This window comes from Gordionus sp. m RMFG-2023, chromosome 1 (assembly GCF_954871325.1).
Source record: "Gordionus sp. m RMFG-2023 chromosome 1, tfGorSpeb1-WG-v2, whole genome shotgun sequence".
In the NCBI taxonomy this organism is placed as follows: domain Eukaryota; kingdom Metazoa; phylum Nematomorpha; class Gordioida; order Chordodea; family Parachordodidae; genus Gordionus; species Gordionus sp. m RMFG-2023.
The window spans coordinates 37,284,063-37,308,369 of NC_088775.1; the positions used below are offsets into that span (position 1 = coordinate 37,284,063).

The 24,307-nt window shown below is 28.6% G+C and overlaps 1 protein-coding gene across 1 annotated transcript; it reads right to left on the reverse strand.

Annotated features, from left to right (window-relative positions):
- Positions 1–1,367: 1,367 nt before the first annotated feature.
- On the reverse strand, positions 1,368–22,101 carry LOC135931940 (ribosomal RNA-processing protein 8-like). Its single transcript, XM_065469258.1, has 5 exons — positions 21,800–22,101; positions 21,630–21,759; positions 21,479–21,585; positions 21,278–21,374; positions 1,368–1,531 (listed from the first exon to the last, which is right to left on the reverse strand). The coding sequence occupies exons 1-5, from the start codon at positions 22,024–22,026 to the stop codon at positions 1,427–1,429; spliced, it is 666 nt and encodes a 221-aa protein (XP_065325330.1). The 5' UTR covers positions 22,027–22,101; the 3' UTR covers positions 1,368–1,426.
- Positions 22,102–24,307: the final 2,206 nt, after the last annotated feature.

Below are 24,307 nucleotides of genomic sequence, written 5' to 3' on the forward strand. Positions count from 1 at the left end.
TAATTAGTTTTAATAATATCACATCAGGTGAAATCTCCTACCGGTGGAGTGGGAGCGATCAAAATTTTTTTAGAAATCCTTAATTGGCCTCAAAAACTTTGAGGAAATCTTAAGGCATATTTCCTAATAAAAAAACACTTTCAATATTCCCAAAATTCTATATGTCTTAAGGTCCACTGCTATCTTCAAATTTCATAAATATCTCAAAACTTACGAGTTAAAAATAAAAGAAATATGGAAAAAATTGCCAATCTTCGTTTTTATGACTTCTCATGGCTTCAAGCTACACTACTTACTTCCAGTGGAGGAATCGGAATTCGGTCTCTAATCGTTTTATCTCATTTAGGCTTGCGAGTACTGCTATCCTGCCTCATTTTTTCAACAGAGTATTTACTAGATGAAACTTTCTCTTTAAAATGCAACACAAACGCATCTGATACTCCTCTTCCCACTTCGACCAAGCAATAAGATTGGGATGCGTCCATGATTGTAGGTACCCTAGATTATCTTTACACCAACTTGCAATCTGTCAACTCCTCTTTTGTTGATTTGAACATGGATAAGGTCATAAATTTTAAAGGAAATCTCTTCTAAACCTTGGCCTTGAAGTCATTGGCCAATAATTTAGTTTAGCGATTGCTATACGTTCAAACATCAACTCGATCCTCTCACATTAATGTGCTATAATTCATAAGCAGGCTGATTCGGGGACACTTCAATGCAACAGAAGTAGCGGGCCAGCTATAAGGCACATTTTATGCAACTCAATTATCAAGCATTCTCTAAATTCAGCTGGGATTCCTTCCATGACTGAATTCATCGGTTGGTTTACTGACAATAGAAAACTGGATGGAATCACTAGATAACCTTAAGAAAATGGCAAGTTACTAGCTTAGGATTTTTTTTGCATCGACCAAACTTAAACAAAGATTTAGTAGCTATAGAAAAATTGAAATGTGATAAATAAGTGTACATCTCTAATCAATATTATTTCGTTCCATTTATCATAACCACTCTTGCAAATTTTGGTCATAAAGCTCAAATCCTAATCAAAAACTGGACAACGAATTTCGGTCAAAAATGAGGACCAAAAAGAGAGATATCTTCGTCAAAGACATAATCCAGGCCATTAAATCGAATTTCCATTGTCTTATTAGCTTATTCCTTTCTTGATTTTGTTTATTTATATTTGAAATTTTATTTCATCGCTTCCTTATATTTTGTTTTCTATTTATGTTAAAAAAATCGATAAGTATTAATTAGTTATTACACATTACAAATTAATTTTAATATTTTACTACTAAAATATTTTAAGATAATAGTATTTATTTATAATAATAATAAATCATTATATAATACACCTTTTTATAACAATCGATATGATAAAGAAGTTAATACAACAAAAATAAATCAATTTCAGAACGAATTATCGTTTTTTGTATAAAAAAGGCTTCAATTTCAACGTAGTGTATGGCTTAGGATTACCAATTTTTTTGAATTCGAATGTCCAGAAACAGTCATTAGATTTGTCCTAAATATTTATATAAAAAATAAAATTAAAGTTTTATTTAACTTCGTGGTCTCTAAAAGGTTCCATGTCAATTCAACGAAACTTTTATAGCGAAACACTTTTTCGCGAAACTTTTATCGCGAATGTCGTTTATCGCGAATGGATTTTATAGCGAAACTTTTATCGCGAATCCATAATAGCAAATACTATTCCGCGAATTTTTTATAGCGAAACTTTTATAGCGAATACATTACCGCGAATACAATATCGCGAATTTTTTATAGCGAAACCTTTAATGCGAATACATTACTGCGAAACTTTTATCGCGAATCAATAATCGCGAAAATTTTATAGCGAAACTTTTATCGCGAAACATTTGAAGCGAACACATTACCGCCACACTTTTATCGCGAATCAATAATCGCGAAAATTTTATAGCGAAACCTTTAAAGCGAATACATTACCGCGAAACTTTAATCGCGAAAAATTTATAGCGAAGTTATTATCGCAACCCAAATCGCGAAGAGAATGTAGCGACAATTATTTCGCGAAACATATATCGCGAAGATATTATAGAGAATTTAATATCGCGATAATTGCTAATAATGACTAATTTATTTTGAATCATTTTTTTATAATTATATTATTTGAATAATATTTTTTTAATTTACATAGTTTGTAATTTTCTTTTAACCTTAAAAAATTTATATAATGATTAATTAACTTAGATCTGGTTTATAAAATTTTTATTGAAATACACTTTTTTCGCTATCCTATCCTTTCCTTCGAAGTTCTTATTTTATAATAATCGCGCACAAGGAACTCAGCTTTATCAATATATTAATCATTGAGTTTATTAGTTAAATCTTGATATTTACTGGCGAAATTGATATCTGGGTAGCATTCCTATTTATTGTCTGATGACTTAATATTTATAAACTTATCAATCAATTTTGGCCAGGGTTAGTAAGTCAGTCAATTGACCAGTCAAATGACTAGATTTTGACGGGTCAATTGAACGGGAGAATATTTGACCTGGTTAAATGGTCAAATATTCTATAAGATCTGAATATAAAAATATGTTTGAAAAAGAAAAAACGATATAAATACATGTGAAATGTGATCACAATGCTTATTGAGTTCCTAATATTAAGGAGAGCATTTTACAAGATGGTGATCAAAATATTTCAAGTTATATCATAAATTTCAGAAATAAAAGCGGCTTATTTAATAGAAAATCATGGGGGATTTTAATCTCAAGCAGTGGAATTAGCTTTGACCACCATGGCCATTAAGAGAAGTGACATTACTAACAATTCCTAGATCTACTTCTTCTTCAGAAAGAAATTGGTCGATTTGTGTCAATAATCTTACTAAAACAGAAATCGATTGAAGATTTAGACAAAAAAAAAATTGATTAAAAAATATTAAAGAAAATGATGATATTCAATATAAAATAATATTTATTTGATTTTAACTATATATGACCGGTCAAATGCACAACCGTGGTTTTGGCGCTCACTTTACTTAAACAGTGTAGATGAATAAAGTCTACAACAATACTGTTTAGAATATCAATTTTGAATGGCAATTCAAAAATAAATTACATCTAAGTGAAATAAGGGATTTCCCCAATTTAAAATATTTATTAATTTTATTATTTTATCTTTATAGATATCTTTTTATCTTTTCTGTTTATTTGGAGGTGGGGGGGGGCGTGATAAAAATTTTAGTATAATATCTCGGCATTAATTTCAATTAATTTAAATATAATATTTTGATATGGGTTTTTATTGAATCTTAAATAATTTTAAAATATAATAAAAAAAAGTATTGCCGAAATTTAAAAAAAAAATTTTCTCGTCTGGCTGGTGCCATTCCTTTGGCTATAAATATTTTCGCCATTCTTTCCTCTTTATTTCGGAGTCTTATAAAATATGTTATCAAGCAAAAATAAGGAGATCTTAACCTTTAAAAATTATTTGTTCCGCCTGGATAAAGTAGTCTCAAATACTAATTATTATAGATGCATTAATCAAGATATTTTTAAATGTCCCGTACGACTTACAAAAAAAATGGTAAGATAAAAGATAATAAAGAAATACACAATCATCCAGAAAATCCAATCGAAATGGAAACCAAGAAAATAATCAATTCAATTAAGAATGAAGCTTTGAATAATACTATGGAAACTCCAAACATTATTGTGACGAAACACGTATCTCAATTAAGTGATTCCATATCAATGGCACTACCATCACCGAATCTTATGAAACGTATAATTCACCGAACGCGGAGTTCAAACAGTTTTGCACCACCTCCGAATCCTAGCAGCCTTATTGAGCTGGTAATTCCGCATAAATATTCAATTACAGATACATATGAGGATTTCATACTTCATGATGATGGTCCGGTAAGATTTTCTATAAATTTTTTGAACAAATATAACTAAATCCTTCATTTTTATTGCGATAAGCTGCCCGATAAGAAATACTTTATTATAATTGCTTATTTATTTATCATGTGTGTCAGGTTCCCGACCGTGTTATCATATTTGGAACAAGAAAAAATTTGGACTTCTTAGCTTCATGCGAACATTGGTTTTCTGATGGTACATTTAAATCGTCGCTACCTTTATTTACGCAAATTTATACAATTCATGGGATTAGAAATAATGTTTTACCTCTCATATATATATTGACCAATAGAAAGGTTTATGAAACTTATAAAAGAATATTTACTATTATAGGTGACAACTTAATATCAACTCCAAAAAAAATTATGACGGATTTTGAAATGGCCAGTGAAAAGCTTTCAATATTTCCCAGTTCGCAACACAAATGTTCTATTTCCATTTTGGCCAATCCTTTTGGCGAAACATTCAAAAATATCCAGAAATATAAAACAGATGTAAAATTTAATATACAACTTAGAATGATGGTTTGTTTGGCGTTTGTGCCACCCTTAAATGTAGTTGAAACATTTGAATTACTAATAAACTCCGAATTTTATTCTAATAATCAATTGTTACTTCAGCCTCTAATTGAAACTTTTGAAAAAGCTTATATTGGTAAAACGTTTGGAAGAGGCAGACTACCTGCTTTGTTTAATATTGAACTCTGGAATTGTTACCAATCAACATTTAACGGGGAAGCGAAAACCAACAACGCGGTTGAAGGGTGGCATAGATGCTTCAGTTCCCTCCTAACAAGTTACCATCCAAACATGTGGAAATTTATATCAAGTTATCTATATATCTATTATTTTAAAATGATTTAAATAGTATAAAGATTTACTAATAAACTATATAATTATTTCTAGGTTTAAAAAAACAACAAGGGTTAGTTAAAAATTGCTCAATATAATTCTGGTGAAACACCCTCTACCCCGAGAAAAAAATATCGAAATCTACATGCGAGAATAGTAACAATTGTTTCTGACTTCGAAAATCGATCAAGATTAGATTATCTTAAAGGAATCGCTATCAATATAACCTTGAATGTTTAATTTTTTAAATTCTTATCTACAATAATAAAAATTTTGTTTGTTTTTATATAATAGTCTCAAAATTTTTATTTCATTATTTTTTTGTGACAAAAATATAGGAAGGTCTACTTTGGAGCTCCGTGAAGTTGGCCGAACGATTGGAAGCACTAACGATGAATCATATGTCATTTTTTAGTGCTTCAATCCGTATAGTAGCCGAATTTAAGAAAAAAAAGTTATAAGCAAAAATAAAAATTTGAGCCACCTTCACGCTAAAAGTCGATTGGAAGCACTAACGATGAAACTTATATCAATTCTTTAGTGCTTCGTTAGTAGAGGTTAGTGATTCAATCCATTTTGTAGTCGAATTTATGAATAAAAAGTTATTCACAAAAAAAACACAAATAATGGCGACGTGCCAAAACAAAAATTATAGGAGTACTAAACATCCGGTTTCGCCATTATTTAGTGCTTAATTAGTGTATTTAAATTCCGTTATTAATTTACTTAACCGCCTTATAAAAAAAGTTATAAGTTAAATAAAAACTATGACGTCACGATTTAGGCGTGAAGTTGGCCGAACTTTTGGAAGCACTAACGATGAAACTTATATCATTCTTTAGTGCTTCGTTAGTAGAGGTTAGTGCTTCAATCAGTTCCGTAGCCGAATTTAAGAATAAAAAGTTATTCACGAAAAAAACAAAAATAAACAAATAATGGCGACGTGCCAAAACAAAAACTATAGGAGTACTATACATCCAGTTTTCGCCATTATTTAGTGCTTAATTAGTGTATTTAAATTCCGTTATTAATGTTGTTAACCGTCATATGAAAAAATTGGAGGAGCTTATCAAATCAAATGATTTTACACGACCCCTAAATAAATTATGGCATCTGTGACAACAGAAATTGTGAATTGAAAATTATCCTATACAATTCAAATAAAATTATATTGCATTATATGTATTAAAAAATTAAATATTATTTATAACTATGCCATAAAGGTTTTTTAAACTATATTCCTATTATATTCGTATTTGTTTATATTTGTTATATAGAATGTTTTATTGATTATATGCTTATTTTCGCTAATTGCTGTTTTATTCGTTGAAAATTATATCATACATTTTTTATAATTTTTTCCTTCTTTATTCTTCCATCAATATTGTAGTTATAATATTCGAATAAAAATGTAACTCTCTTATTCTACAATCTATTTATATTATCGAGTATCAGTTTTCCAATAAAAAGATATAACGCTTGAGGATTATATTTTCGACCACTAAGTGGAGTTGGACTTGCATTTTTATTAATAACTTCTTTAGTTGTTTTGATAATTTCTAGATAAGAGTTTGAATACAATTATTCATATCTATCTATAGAAACATAATCAATTTGATATATTCTTTTCTTAAGATTCTAAAAAGGTGTCAGAAAATTTGAATTATTGATATGCTATATTGAATCAGGGTAACTATCAGAATTCCTGCATAATTATATTGATAATAATGAGATCTAAATATATAAGTTTCATCGTTAGTGCTTTCATAATTTTCTAGCCGAAATTTGACCTCTAAAAATTTCTTTAGCGTGTTACAATTTTTTCATATGACGGTTAACAAAATAAATTACGGAATTTAAATATACTAATTAAGCACTAAATAATTGCGAAAACCGGATGTATATTACTCCTATAGTTTTTGTTTTGGCACGTCGCCATTATTTGTTTATTTTTATTTTTTTTGCTAATAACTTTTTATTCTTAAATTCGGCTACAAAACTGATTAAAGCACTAACCTCTACTAACGAAGCACTAAAGAATGATATAAGTTTCATCGTTAGTGCTTTCATAATTTTCTAGCCGAAATTTGACCTCTAAAAATTTCTTTAGCATTTTACAATTTTTTCATATGACGGTTAACAAAATTAATAACGGAATTTAAATACACTAATTAAGCACTAAATAATGGCAAAAACCGGATGTATAGTACTCCTATAGTTTTTGTTTTGGCACGTCGCCATTATTTGTTTATTTTTATTTTTTTTGCTAATAACTTTTTATTCTTAAATTCGGCTACAAAACTGATTAAAGCACTAACCTCTACTAACGAAGCACTAAAAAATGATATAAGTTTCATCGTTAGTGCTTTCATAATTTTCTAGCCGAAATTTGACCTCTAAAAATTTCTTTAGCATTTTACAATTTTTTCATATGACGGTTAACAAAATTAATAACGGAATTTAAATACACTAATTAAGCACTAAATAATAACGAAAACCGGATGTTTAGTACTCCTATAGTTTTTGTTTTGGCACGTCGCCATTATTTGTTTATTTTTGTTTTTTTCGTGAATAACTTTTTATTCTTAAATTCGGCTACGGAACTGATTGAAGCACTAACCTCTACTAACGAAGCGCTAAAGAATGATATAAGTTTTATCGTTAGTGCTTACAATCGACTTTTAAGCGTGAAGTTGGCACAAATTTTTATTTTTGCTTATAACTTTTTTCCCTTAAATTCGGCGGATTGAAGCACTAACGAAGCACTAAAAAATGACATATGATTCATCGTTAGTGCTTCCAATCGTTCGGCCAACTTCACGGAGCTCTACTTTGGTATAAAATTTAGTTAGTTAAATAAGACTCATTCATCAAGATACAGATTTTATAAGGGTATTTACAAATTCTTTTATATGTGACGCAGTCTTTCTCTACCACATCAATCCCACGATTAATATTTCAAAAATAACTACCTTTCGTCATGCATTATAAAATTATTTTAAAATTCATATTCCTAGCCTTTTTGGTCATATAGTTGTTTCCCCTTACAAATAGGATCATTTTTGATGAGCAACATTATTAGAAAAATACTATTATAAAATAATACTCAAGTATTACGCTAAAGGGTAAAGTTTAAAACGAGGATTACATTTTACTTTTATTTATTAAAGCATGTAAATTTATATCGGGGTGTTTGTCAGATGTTTTTTTCCATGGTTATTTTTAACCAGTCATTGTTCAAATCAGTTATTCTTTTAAAATTTTACACTTCAGTTATATATTTAACAAACAAACTATTGGTTTAGACGGGTAATAGGAAAAAAAACCCCTGGAAAAAAAACCCCGGAAAAAAAATCCCCGGAAAATAAACCCCCAGGAAAAAAAACCCTCGGAAAATAAACCCCCAGGAAAAAAAACCCCCGGAAAAAAACCCCCAGGAAATAAAACCCCCGGAAAAAACTCCCAGGAAATAAAACCCGCGGAAAAAAACCCCCAGGAAATAAAACCCCCGGATAAAAGTTTTAAAATGTATTTTTAATCAAAAGAATAAAAATTGTTTATCAATTAAAAACGCTATAATTGGTATTTATTTATAAAATTAAACAATAATAATTTGGATCTTTATGCCGTATATAAAGACAAAAAAAAAAATTTTAATTTACAAAAATATTTTATTCATATTCTATTTTAAATGCCTAGCAATACTTTTTTCAACACTCGATAATTAAGACCCGGTTCTTGATACAGCTCATAATCCATCAAATATTGATGGACTAGTAGCAATGAAATCCATTGCTAACATGAAGAAGCGATGTGCAGACTCTTTGGCAAAACCTCTTGAATTTATGCAGAGGAAATTGTAAAATTAGACCAAAGAGTTCAGTCGCATATGTTATCAGAAGATTCTATAAAAAGAACTCTAAGGAATCACAAAGCAACACCCTTCAAATCTTGAGAATTTGGAAGACCTAGTTATTGAAGGTATTAGTTTAAATATAATTATATTTTCATAAAAATTTAAATATTATAGGTGATTGGGCAAATTGTGGCTCCCAGAACTCAAAACAATTTTTTTTTATTTGATAATGGCCCACAGCTGAAGAACGCATAATAATGTTCGCAACAGATAATTCCTTGAATCTAATATTTAATAGGACAGAGTGGTATATACAGGACCGATGAAACTAAGTTTTTTTTGTGGCATGATGGACGGCTTAGCATTTCCGTTATGTGATATGGGCAATGCAATGACATTCCTGAGATCGGTTACTCCGAGCAATGATAAGGATATTCTTGATTATTTCGATAAAAATTATGTCAATGGAGTATCAAGGGAGGTCATAAGAAGCAATTCTCAATCCCAAACACGTCGAATTGAGCCTCAATTTCCTCCAGAAACCTGGAACGTGAATCAGAGCACTCTCTCAGATGAAGAACGAACAAATAATCAATGCGAAGGTTGGAATCATCGTTTTTCTAATCTGGTTGGGAATAAACACCCATCAATCTGGGTACTCATTAAAAAAATGAAATGCGAGGTGGCTACCGATGAAACCAAACTTGAAAGATAGCGCATAGGTAGTTGGACATCGAAAACAAAATCGCAGAGTTCTAACAACCAGATTCGGCTAAAGAAACTTTGCGAAGAATACCGTGATGGGGTGTGAAGCCTTCCAGATTTTATAAGAGCGATTTCCTTCAATATTCGATGTCAACCCATATAATTATTATTATAAATTATAAAATTTGTATATACATAATCATGATTTACCAATAAAATAAACATTTCTTATTTTGTCAAATTTAGTCTATTTAATATCATATTTAAAGATTGTATTTTTACTATAGCAAATTTTTTTTACAATACATAGTTATTTTACTGAGGCATTTTTTCCCAGTACCAATTTAAACATCAGTTTTTCTTATTTAAGCATTTTTTTATGAAGAGTAGGCCAAATAAAAATATGCCTATATTATTAGGTCTTAATTAAATTCTATAAAAATGAAAAAAAATTCTGGGGGTTTTTTTCCTGGGGGTTTATTTTCCGGGGTTTTTTTCCGGGATTCGTTTAGACGATATGATATGGCAACTCTACTTTTTCCTTCACATATTTAATAAATAAAAAAATCTTTTTTAAAAAACTTTTTATAATGAAATTTATATTTATTCTATATGTTAATTAGATATAAAAAAATATGACCTAAAGGGATCTATTCAGGGGCTTGTATACATATCTATAAATGATATCAACCCTCTCAAAACTTTTAACCTCCTACCAAATAATTAAAAAAGAAAAAACCTTTCATGCCTTTCCAATTTTTCAAATAATGATAATTATTTCATAAATAACTATCCCCCCTCTAATTTCAATGATGCTCCTCTAATGAGTTCGCAGTTCAAGTTACGATATTGACCTTACTATAAAAATTTGGAAAAAAAATTGGTTGTTTAATTTTGTTATAAAACTTTAAAATTCCTTAAGGTTATTAATTATTTAAATATTGGAATTTGGTTAAATTTTTTTAATATACTATATTCTCATTTGATTTGATAACAATGTAAATGAGCTTGGGTGGCTTCATGTCATGAATAATAAAAATAAAATTAAAATACATCATTTTTTTTGATTATATTTTTTTTACGGCATTAAAAATAATCTAAATTTTTTTTATTAAACATCAACCTATTCGCTTGATGAAAATAAATAGCTATCCTAATTGTTTTAAATTTTACCATAACCAATCCATCTCATTTTGATATAACATTTTCTAAAGTTGCCGCAAATTAGGTCATCTGTCGGAAAAGTTTCCAAGCTTAATTTTCTTTTGGCTAAAATATCGAGTTAGCCTTTTATCTTTATCCTCATATTTTGAAATAAGGAAAAAAGTTGATTTTATAAATAATGATAATTTCATTTAATTTTTTTATTATAATTGCTTTCTTTAGATTCTTTGTTCAATCATTTTTGAAATTCTAATAACTTTTGGTTCATACTCAAGGTTGCCAGGTCAAAATTTTCAAATTGAGGGAGATGCGGGAGACACATGAAAATTGCAGTAGAAATATAAAAATTGCTAAAAAAAATTTTTTTGCGGGCGGCCTTCGGCCGGGATTTTGAATTGATTTAATTATCCACCTATTATTTTTTATATTAGTTATATAAATACAAAGTCGGTAACTATTTTTCAAAAAAAATAACATCTTGATTTATTAAAATATATTAATTTATAAAAAAAACCAACGATCTTTTTTAAATATAAAAAACGATTTTAATTTTACAATTAAAAATATATTTTATGGGAATGTCCCTCAAAACGACAGCAATTGGAAATCTACCGTGTGTGTGTATAACATTATAGGGATAGGCGCTTAATTATCACGTATCACGTTTAAATACATAATAAGGTACTCCAAAATAAGATATAATACAGATGCAACTACAGTTGCGGCAATTGTACTTATCTTGTAGTACAACATTCACAGAGATACTTATCATCACAATGTTGGTAGAATCTTTTTTCCATAATATTTAACGACTCTAATATAAATGAAAATTATACTTGTAGAACAAATGAGCATATCATTAATGTTTTAAGAACTAAATCCAGGAGGTAAATTTTTGACGATTTGAAAGATGGGCATATATATGCAATCAGATGCATCTAATAAGGGATTTCCCTTGATCTTCCGCTATTTCAACAAAATTAAGGTCATTTCAATAAAACTATTAAATTTTTTCCCCTCAAATAGTGAAAAATCCAAAGACATAGCTAACCATATAATATCAGATTCGAGATGATCAATAAATTGCATGTCAGCTTTCTGATCTGATAATGCCTCAGTGAATTTGGAAAAAACAGCGTGTATTTACAGAAGTGAGTCAGCACAATGTTGGTTGAGATATGTTCCTAATAGCGGCCATCGATAGATTTTTAAAATTTTATAAACCTTTAAAAAATATTTCTTATAATGAATGGCAGAGGTATATTTAAGAATAATTTCACATGTAGAATGTGCAGTTGCAATCAGAAGAATCTTAACAAAGATTCACAAAATTATGCTGCAGATGTGTCATTTAAGTTAAAAATTGACAATAAATTTTATGGCGCCCTTGCTAAAACATAATTATATTTTATTTGAGATTTAAATAATAAAACTAAATGTTTACCGTCGTTATTGAGATTATAAAATTCCTGGCATGACATATTATACATTATTTAACCATTAGCTCGTTCTCTAATGTTGTTAAATCCGATTTCTCTCCTTTTTCCAGGCAGTCCTCTTCAGGCTAAAAATGCGCTCGGATGAGGCATTAGAATGAGGTAAGGAGAAGTTTTGGCGAATCATAAAAAATAGAGAGAATTAAAATCTCCTCAAACAAGACATCAATGTCTTTCGGTATTTTTAATATATTTATTAAATTATAAAAACCTTAATTGATGGTTTCTGTTCCAAGGTCATAATATTTATACAATTGTAAATAGAGTTATTAAAATCAAATTTTGATTGTAAATATTCTAAAATTGTCTTAATAAAAATATCTGCTTCATTTAAATATGTATTAATTAGAGTATTATTTGAACATTTTAATATAATTATTTTAGCAATAGCGCCATAAAATTTATTATCAATTTTTAACTATAGAGATGAACAAATCTGTAGCATGATTTTGTGAATCATTTTTAATAAAGAATATTCTGATAGCAACTGAATATTAACTGCATGCAGTAGATTTCCTACATGTGAAACGAATCCCAAATATGCTTCTGCTATTTCGTACTCGAAAAAATTTTTCAAAATTTTAGGACAGCCTTTAAAATCTTTATTTAAGAAGTATTTTTTTAAGGGTTTGTAAAATTTTAAAATTCTATCGATGGTAGGTAATAATGACAACCACCTGATAGGTATATATCGCAACAACTCACACCATTCCAAGTCAGACCACTTCACCAACTCTTTTAATTCATTAACTCTTTTAGTTGAACTAAATTCGTTAAAACATTTCATCATAATTATTTCGACATCCACAGATAGTACACTCATTGCCTTCTTGCAAGAATTATGTAGTATATATGGCATATACAGCCAATTGGTATTAATTCATTTGTGCTGCCTCAATTCGGTAACTTTAGTTTTTGCCAAAATTTACAGAGGCATTATCAGCGCGCAGAAAGCTGGCATGCAAATCATTGATAACCCTGAATCAGCTATATTTACCCTTATGTGGTTATACATCGTTGGATTTTCACTATTTGAGAAAATTTTTTTAACAGTTTTATTGAAATGTTCTTATTCTTGTTGAAATTGCAAAGGATCGAGGGAAATGTTTTAATATTTCCCTTATTAGATACATTTGTTAGAATTGCATATGGATGCCAATCTTTCAAATCGTCTAGAATTGACATCTAGGATTCAGGTACCAAAACACTTGTGATAGCCTTGCTCATTTTTATTGCCACAAGTAAGGTTTGCACTTATATTGGATTTGTTAAATATCATGAGAAAAAGATTCGACCCACATTGTAATGATATATATAGAGCTCTGTAAATGTTGAACTACATAATAGATGTATACGATTTCCGCAAATATAGTTTCATTTTGAGAATATTTTTGTATTGCAATCGATGTTAATATACTCCCCTGTACTGACTAATATTAATGAAATAATGTTGATTTATTATTGGATAAAAATAAAACAGGGTAGAAAGAAATTTACAAACTAGACATGTTTTTCGAATAAATATTTAAAATTTAATTAAAAAATAAAAATAATCAATTATGTCTCAAAATTATTATTTACATATTAAAAACGTTAAAATACTTTTTTAAAAAAATTGCGGGAGAAATTAAGAAATTGCGGTAGATTTCCAATTGCGGTAGTTTTGCGGGAGAGAGATATCTGCGTGTAAACAAAAATTATGGGAGTCCCGCTGATGGGGAGAGATATGGCAACCCTGTTCATATTTAAAGGTTGCTATTGTCTATTTCTCTTATTAAAACTAGTTTTTGTTTATTGACTAGAAAAACTTGATGGAATAGTAAGTACTAATCTGGCATTTCTATGGTATGAGCTCACCCAAAAATATTTGTTTTTTACGCATGTTGCCGATCGTGGCAATTTTATCTTATTTTGTCGTTAAAAACTATCTACCAAACGAATTGAAGAATCAATGTAATAAATTTCAATTATTGATTTAAGTTCCAGATTAAATGCTTCCAGAAATTTGGTTGATTTTACGCTTTAATGGGAGATATAGATTTTATTTCTCTTATAGTACGGTTACCTTTTTGGGTGTGAAAAAAATGATTGAAATAATAAATATTAGCTCAAACCAGCTATTTTCCATTCTATCAATAATGCCAAATTAGGAAATTTTACTTATTTTGCTAATAAACTTTTTCTTTATACTGTCTATTAAACGAATTAAATTATAATTAATACGGAACATCGATAAAATTTTCTGAATAAATTAATTCCGTCGCTTAAATCATAGATTTGCCAAAATTTTGTTACTAATAGTTTTTTCCTTTTACGAGCAATTATACTCGTTTAAATACTCAATTGGTACAAATAAAGCAAGAAATATTGATATAATTTACAATTAGTTCGTAGAACTATTCAGCCGCCAAATTTAAAGGCGCTGATATTAAAATATATAAATTTTGTCTATTCCTCTGTTCTGATACACAAGTTGAAACATATAAAGAAGTTACACAAAATTATCAAACTATCATGGTAATTATAGATATAAATAGCTTAAACCTTTGATTTTGAATGAAACGATCAAGTTAGAATATTTTGAAAGAATTAAATAAAAATGTAAATATAAGCCTAAAAAATATCTAAAAATTTATTTTTAATTCTACATTCAAATGCTGGCTCAGAAATGAGTTTAATGGATATGATTAGGCGAAAAAATCCTTCTTCGGTCTCATTTGATTTATTAGAGGCCGAATTAATGGTAAAGCTGAATTTTGACATGAATTGCGAAGAGTTAAAATTTATTTTCATATATTTAAATAAAATAAATTCCTTCCGATAAATAATATGTAGATTTGGGTCTAATTTTTATATATTTTGACTTTATAAATATGGAAATATTCAAATTCAAATATAAATTTGTAAATTATAATTTGAAAAAAATTTTTCACCAATATTTATATATAAAAGGATTGCAGTTGTGGCGCTTTCCCGCTTTTTATCCTTTAGTCATTAAAAATCCCACCTCACTCTTAGAATATGGGAGGTATGGCCGGGCCCAAAAATTTTTGCAATTTACAAAATGAGAAAATTGAATAAGACATCTATTTAATCTAGAATTAAAATATAGCCACTTTTTATAATTATTTTTTATTATCCTTCATTTATATACTCTTCTCAAAATTTAGAAAATGTTTTTAACAACCCCTCCCCCCCCCCCCACCCTTGTCGTGGTAAAATATGTAAAAGTAAATAAATAAATACTTAACCCATTTTGCCCTGATTTCCCGATATTGGAATATCTTTATTTTCTTGATTGGAACATTTTCTATTTATTTTCAAAAAATCATGATTTTTTTAATTCCATTTTATTAGAAAAAATGAGTAAAAGTGCTTACAAATTGAGTAGAAGCGTTTAGCGATGTTTCCATAAAAACGCTATGATTTAAATTGAACTGGTATTATTTTAAAAAATGATGAAAACTATTTTAAGTTTTTTAATTTTTTTTTATATTGTTTAGTTAGACTTGTGAAATCAGCAAAAATAAAAAACTAAAATAATTGAAGATCTAATGATTTATTCCATAATTATTTCTTCATAAATATTACAAATTTATGTAATCCAATAGAATATTTTGAATTTTTTTTTGATTAATCATAACTTTGCAGTTATTTCTATTTATTAAAATGCGAATAGAAGAAAAAGGAAAGGTCATAATATTCAAATGAATTAGTTACTATTATATCAAAGTTATATCGATGTGCATTATTTCAAAATTGTAATTAGGAGGCATTAATTATCAGTAAAATCTTCTATAATTAAAATAATCTGAGAAAATCAATAAAAAATTCTTAGCTTTCAGTATATTTTTTTTTATCTAGATTAGAAATAAAGTATTACTTTAAATGACATAAAGCACACTTTTAAATTTTATGTTGGGGGGAGGGTTAACTTATTCTGGTAAAAACTTAACCCAAAATGTCCGCTCCATGCTTACAACCATGAGTGAGTGAGACCAGGAAGACTAATATATTTTCTATTACATCAGATAAAGGTTACATGCTTATTAAATAAACAATACGTAATAAAATATTCTTAAAACATTCGCGTTTATGATTTAAGAATTCGGTTGGTAAATTGATATTGAATATATCAATTTCACTTAAAATGAATTCACAATTTTCGCGGTCGCTCGCTATAATAATTTCGTGCAAATACATTCGCGGTAGAAAATTCGCTATAAATGGTTCGCGATTAAAGTTTCGCTATAACGAGTTCGCGATCAAAGTTTTGCTAAAATGTATTCGCGGTTTAGATTTCGCGGAAATAAATTCGCGATAAAAGTTTCGCCAAAATATATTCGCTATAAAGTATTCGCGGTTAAAGTTTCGCGAAAATAAATTCGCTATAAAGAGTTCGCGATAAAAGTTTCGCTAAAATGTATTCGCTATAAAGTATTTGCGGTTAAGGTTTCTTTGCGATATTGTCTTCGCTATAAATGTTTCGCGGAATTGGTTTGGCTATATTACCTTCTCTATAAAATTCCTTCGCGATAAAAGTTTCGCGAAAAAGTGTTTTGCGATAAAAGTTTCGCTGAATTGACCTATAATACGCTCTAAAATCGATTTTTTTGACCAAACCTGCTTAAGGTTCAATGGCAATTTTTTTGGTCTTGACCCGTAACCCGACTTTTTACAAATGGAATTAGGAAATATATTTGAAATTCAAATACAGGAAAGATTAGGGTAAAAAAATGAACAGGTTAGAGATGGCTATAAATAGATCCAACGCAGGTTGTAAAATAAATCAATTGTTGCATCTTATATTGGTTGTCATTTAAAATTATTAATTTAATGAATAATTTGGAAAGAATAAGTAAACTTAGAAACCTAGCATGGAATAAGAACATCCTTTTTGGCTAAAAATATTTTTAAAAAATTATAGACCTGGACCAGGCCTAAAAATAATTATTTTATACAATCTGGGGTGGGTTAAAATAAATTATATCAATTAAAATAGTTTGAAGGTAAAATAATTCAGAGATACATCAATACCACCTTTTAGCCGATACCCAAACCAATACTAAAACAGTATTCACCGATACCTAAGTTATCATTTTTGACGTCTTCAAAATCTATCTTTAGCCTCAAAGTGGAAGGATGATGGCAACGTCTCCTCACGGCTTAGGTTTAAAAGGTTCCATGTGGTCTGAATTTAAAATATAATCACCGTATACTCGGCTGGGCGTAATAGTCATTAAAGTGGTTGATGCCAGGAAAGGGATTCGATTGTAAAAAGGCTGCTCCAATATCCTCATAATTATAACCATATTAGGCCAAAGTACCTCGTGGGCTCAAAATAATAGAGATAAAAATACTGGATAATAGGATAATGATCATCAAGATAATTTTTGATAGAAGAAAATTCAATTTTATTTGGGGATATGCTCCCCAAGTTAGCAGAAGTGAGGAAGAGTAATGCACATTTTGGGATAGTCTATTGAAGGTAACATCAAAAGTACTTAATAAAAAGAGGGTATTATTGTGGCAAATGATATGAACGAGCATGTGGGAGTAAATAGTGTGGGGTATGAAGGAGTTCATGGGGGATTTAGTTTTGGCAAAAAAAATATTGAAAGGAGATACTTTTTAATTTTGGTGATGCTAAGGAATTGGTTGTTTATAAATACATTGTTTAAAAAGAAGCAGAGAATATGGTAACTTACAAATTGGGTAGAGTTAAAGGTGCAGGGAATTATTTGTCAGAGAGGAGATGTGGTAGGATAGTGAAAAGTGATATCAGGTAAGGAGTGTATTGAGCAGTGCCATATATTGTAGAATATATTACTTTTAAAGGCGCGAGGATAACTAATAGAAAGCTTATGTCGAGTGAAGTGTTGAAATTGAGGTAGTGATAGATGTAAATTTATAGGACATTGGCGATAAGAGTCTAAAGTTGCATACACGCGAAAGAAGAAAGCCTGGTTGAAAGCCACTGAGGATGAGATGGAGGGCCGTCTAGAAACAAGAAGATATTGTAGGAGAATTAACAGGTGGCCAAAGCGGTGAACGAGAAACGGAGGTGTTACAAACGATTTAGGATACAGGGCTGGCAAGCAGGTCAATTGACCTCAAATAAGGTCAAATGAATAAGTAAATTTGACCGGTCAAATTCTACAAAATGTTATTTTAAGCAATTTACAATTTCATATCACCGAAAATCCATATATAAGAGTTTTTAAAAAAATACGCCCTATTTATAAATTACCCAGTCATGGCGGGACCACTCCTATTTTGAAAAAACAAAGTGAAGGTTGCGGATACTATACATAAAGCTTCCCATGTATTTATTGTTCGAGATGGGTGGAGTGGAGTAGTATCTGAAATGAAAGCATTATAAATTTCATGGTACTTAGACCGGTTCCTGGATTTTATAAGTTTTTAAATATCCAGGAAAATAGCTGGCAGATTATTATATTTTGTAGGATTTAATTCTTCAATTATATTATAAAATTTCTGGGAAATGTAATATAGCATATAGCAATTTTCCTGGGTATTTAAAAATTTATAAAATACGGGAATCGGTGTCATTAAAATTGGCAATGCTTTCATTTCGGATATTGCTCACCCATCTGAAACAATAGATATATAGGAAGCTTTATGTATAATATCTGCAACCTTCACTTCTATATTTACAAAAATTTTATAATTAACTGGGCAAATTATAAATAGGGCCTATATTTTTAAAAAACTATTTTTTATATGGATTTTCGGTGATATGAAATGGTAAATTGCTTAAAATAACATTTTAAAATATTTGACCGGCCAAATATAATTTTGGCCAATCTACCATATTTGACATATATCGACTTGCCAACAATGCATTAAACTATTTAAACATGCTAGAAGCCGATAAGGGAACAAATGAAAATAGATGAGATTCAGTCCTGGAAAAGGTTCAACAGATGCAAGGAAAGGGATTGGAATAGATGTGATTGAATTGGTGATGAGAAGAAATGGATTGAAGTGGTGTGGATGTTGAACGAAAAACAAAAGATAATTGGGTGAAGAGATATACCAGAAATTTGCAGGCCCGGCTCCAAGCCAGGCTCGGATACACCGGCCAGGCCGTATTTAATTTTTTTAAAATATACCCGGGTCAAACCCCAAATTATTTTTTTTTAAATACCCAGGCCAGGCCATATATTTTAAAACCAAATATTTTAAATCCTATTATTTGCTATAAAAATTAAAAATAATTATAATATATTTTTAAAAAATTTGGGTTTGATTTTTTTTTAAAAAATCCTTGTCCAGCCCTGAAAATATAAAACCGCTGGGCCAAAAATTTTTTTTAAAATAAAATCCAGGCTGGGCCATGCAAATGGTACCTCTGCAGGTTTCTGAGATATTGCTTGATGGAAGTAATCAAAATTTAGAGAAACACCTACGACCAGGGATTTGAACCGAACCTGAACCCGAAGGAGTAAACCCGGGTTTTTGATAAAAAAATCTGAACCCGAACCTAACCTGAACCCCATTTATAAAATTTTTACAACCCCGAACAGAACCCAGGAATTTTTATGAACCCGGGTTCAAGCGGGTTCAGTGTATTGTTTTAAATCATATATTAAGATATTTGTATAATTGTAAATACAAATATTAATAATTTAATTGAGATTTTAAAAAATTATCATAATACCTTTTAAGTGAAGTGATAATAAATTTTAAACAACTTAATTCATTTACGCCATTTTTTAATTTTTTTTAAAATTTATTTTCAAAGATTCCTATTGGAGTGTTAAATAAATTTAAAGCAATTAAATACATTCGCGCCATTTATTTTTAATTTTTAACTTAGTCTCAAAGATTACTAATTAAAGGATGAACAAGTCAAAGTAAAAATTATTATATTGATTTATTTTTTGTTCAGATTAATTTTTAATATATATTAATGAAGTGTATATTATAATTGAAATTAAATTTATATATCTGTTATTTAATTCTATGAAATCATTGCTATTTAAAATTTATCCTCTTTAACTCTTTTATTTCAAGGTTTATGACTGTTTTGTATTTTTAAAAGTATTTTGCCTATAAATAAAATAAAAAATTTATTTTTATACCAAATTTATGTCTAGTTTTTTAATATCAATTCGAAAATTTTTAAACCCGAGCTGAGGAACCAAACCCGGGTTCAAAAATATTTCCATAAACCGAACCCGAACCGAACCCACCTTTTATTTTTTTTACTTAAACCGAACCCGAACCCGGGGCTAAAATTTTGCCGGGTTTGCATCCCTGCCTAAGACATCATGAATGAAATTGATAATGAATGACAAAAAGTATCTTAAAAATAGAAATAGTGATGCCCAAGATGGTAAACCATAGGGAAAGAGGATCAGAGAGGAAACTAGCTTATCTGGGTAAACCTGAAAAATCGCTATTAAATGGAAATGTTATCATACTTGGATATTGATTGATATCATTTAAAATAAAATAAGTATAGACTGATCACCTAAGTTCTAGGTAGAGATATAAGAGTCAATAATTTTGCATTAACTTTAAAATATTAAAAACAAATATTTCTTAAATTTATAAAAGTAATTAATAAAATATTTATATAATTTATATTTTTATCTCATCTTCTTATCTAGCATGTGGTCACAGACCTGTCCAAATTGAGCGAACGTGAATTATATGGAATACCTCCATATAATTATGCAGAGATTTTTCTCAAGATACCAACAAACCTTGTAACTCAAATGTATAGTTATCAAAAAAGAGTAGAACTACGCCCTATATTGTGCAATTACTTTTTATATTTGCAATATTTTAAATTTGATGAAATAAGGTAGAGAAAAGGTAAGTGCAGCTTGGCAAGTTTTTAAAACGTTTTTAAAGTTGATATTTAGGAAAATTTATTTTCATTTTTCTTCATAAAAATTATTAGGACTAGGTAGACAATTTGTAAAAATATTTTATGGGCCAAGTAAAAAAAAATAAAGCACCAGACCAAGCACAAAACACAAAAGAAAATTACTGCAGACTGATTTGGGTCATACCAACCTCTTAAGTAAAATTATATTTCTATATAAATTGTATTATTTGATTAATTAATAACTAAATTTATGGACTTGAAAGAAAACTTTTGCTGCAGGACTCCAAGAAAAGTTTTTAAGCCAATGGATATATAACTAACTATATTATAAAAATCCAGTTATAATTATAATAGCATGGAGAGATTATAATATAAAACTTGTATTTAAAATGTGCTAAATAATCAAAAATAACAACTTGTTTTATAATTTGAAATCCTAACTGTTGCATGGTGGATAAAAATTTACGTAGATTGAAAAAACGATTGCATAGTTCTGATATTATTAATAATCCCCTGTTTTAATAAAAATACTGTTGTTATTCTTTTTATAGCATAATATAATAACAAAAAAATAATTGTCATTAAAAATTTAAATATATAAAAATTTATGCTACAACTTTATTTTTAGGATTCTATTGGCTTCTATTATAAAAGGAGATATATTTGTACCCATTAAAGAGAGGCAAAAAACAACAATATCAATAGCTTCAGCTGATAAAGGCACCTGATATTTTTAAATAAATAAAATTATAAGTGCTTAAATTAAACTTTTGACATATTGCAGGCTATAACATTCACATTATGGGATACTAAATCAAATGAATGCACCTTATTAGGAAGAGATTGAGCTAATTGTGCATTTCCACAACCCATATCAGCAATTATTTTAAATTTAGATCTTTATTCCAATATAAATAACATTAGCAGAAAATGTATACCTTGTTTTCAAACTTTCAATTAATTTATCTATAGGTTTTTCAGGCCAATTTGTTTGCAACGATTTATATGAATCATGGTATTCAATAAAATCTGTTGGATTATTTTCAAAATTTTTTTTTATATTTTTGATGGGCAATTTGCACATTTTTTCATTCATCAAACGAAATTTGGCACCCTGAATAAGCGAAAGCATCCTTTCTCTTAAATTGTTGGATCTCCGTTCCATATCATTATTGAGTATAACATTTTTATATTTTAAAATATTTTTTTTCAATTTTTTTTTCTTTCTAATTTCTTGATTCATATGATAAGGATAAATAATTTTATAAAAAAGAAGGTTTAGGTATTTTTTGATATGAATAAAATATATTATAGAAATAAATTATTAAGTATTTATATCATATTATAGAAATATTATTTATATTATCTAATTCTTTTTAAACAATATTACTAAAAAAAATTAACATTCCATTACTATTACAATAATAATAAATTATCAGATTATTTAACTAAAAATATAATTTTCGAAATACAAAAGGTAAATTTATAAGCGTAGAATCGGAAGTCATCTGTAGACGCCTTGTATGGTTTGTACATTGGGTAAATAATGTATATTGTGTAATATTACAGTATAGCTGTCATTTTCCAAAACCTACTTAAAGTATATAATTACTTACTGTTTTTATATATGAAGTTGCGGAGGTTCAGTTACAGGTGAGATAGCATTAACAGGTAAACTCGTGGATGGGGTTGAAACCTTTTCGGAAAGTCTTTATAAACGTGTGTGTGCCATAGTATTTTAATATGTTATTACTAATAGGTTATTACTTAAAAATAATAAAAGCTGTTTTAACCAGAATATTTGATAATCCACAAACAATTTCTTATAGTATATTTATGAATAACAGATTATTAAGAATTAATTATAAACTATTAAAAAATGAAACGTATAAAAAATTTATGATATTGTAAACATAAAATATGGTCCTTGTTATAGGGAAAATAAAATGGGCAATAATAAATATAATTTTGGCGCAATCATAAAGAAGTGAATATTTTTCAAAAGTCGATTTGTGTTAGTTTTATCTTATATAATTGGTGATAGAACAAACCCCCATGCTTTACAGGAATCGAATTTTACCCCCAGATTCAGGACAATCTCAGGGATATGCTATAGAGAATACTATACAAAATAGGGTCGTAAAAAATTTGTCATACAATAAAATATAAGAAAAATGATCCAAGGGCAAAAATGTAAATAAGTAATAAAACAATATTTAACATATTTCTATATATTCCAAAACAATAGATTACCCGACATCACATACTATCCTCATTATTACCTTAGTTGCTAGGGTTAGCATCGTGTTATATTTAAAACTTCCTATACTTAAAAATTTAAATATTTTAAATCTAACCATGAAATAAGGGTTTAAAACACGTACTTCAAACATAAGCCAGCCCACTCGTGCACTTTCTTAAGAGAAAATTTACTCTTCTCTTATATATTTTCTAAGTTCCAAGATGATAAAATGATGTTAGTTATTAATATATCAAACTATAAATGGCAACTACTAATAAAGTATGACAAATGTAAAAAAAGAATACTAAATAATCAAACCAAGGAAAGGTATGGAAAACAATTAAGAAATAGCCTAAGTACAGTTCTGAATAAAGAAATGAAAAATTATTAGTAAAATTTGCAATATCTCTTCTATGAACTCATTGGAAATATACTGGATACAATTTTTTTTTTAGATTATTCTAGAAACCTGCTTCAAATAAACAATCACAGCAAAATACCGATAAGGGATTGATAAAATCAAAAGGGGGAATAAAAATTAAAAACGGATAATCTTTATGGAGGTCAATACAAAAAATGTTAAGAAGAGATAGATTTAGAACGAAAAGCTGTTGAAGTAGAAGAGGACAAGAGGAACAATAGAACACACGATGCGTTTAATAAACAAAATTACTTTTGTAAACCGTCTAAATTTAGGAAGCTACCTATATTAAAATTGGCAAATAATAAAATATTAAGAAATCCAGAGGAACAAATACTCTGACTTGATTAATATATAAATATATTTGAATCAAGGATACCCATACTTAATGAAATCCAAATATATGAAAGACCTAACACATTTTCAAATTTCTCCATATTGTAAATACAGCGATAAAAAGTTATGATTTCATAAAGCTCACCGATAAAATCGAGTCCGAACATCTGATTACATATCGAAATATCTCTTAATTATTTCCCAAGAAGTTTGGGAAATAGCTGAAACTCCAAAAGAATGGAATCTATCTATATTCTGCAATTTCCAAAACATAACTCGTTGTAGCGTGATACATTAACTCACTTTATCACATACCTCTGAGTTAAGATATCACTAAGATAGATTAACTCCCTCTTTGATAAATAGATTAAGGAGGGAGTTGATTAATAACAAAGATCTTAATTACAATGTAAATTGATAGGGAGAATTTTATTACTCTAGTTTGTA

Excerpts from the sequence above, each read along its gene's own strand:
- LOC135931940 (XM_065469258.1), bottom strand. The coding sequence starts at position 22,026 with ATGGAACGGAGATCCAACAATTTAAGAGAAAGGATGCTTTCGCTTATT. Across the intron at positions 21,586-21,629 it reads TAGCCTGCAATATGTCAAAA|GTGCCTTTATCAGCTGAAGC; the intron begins GTTTAATTTAAG and ends TAAAAATATCAG. Across the intron at positions 1,532-21,277 it reads GATTTCAAATTATAAAACAA|GACAAATCTAATGACTGTTT; the intron begins GTTGTTATTTTT and ends ATAAATATTTAG.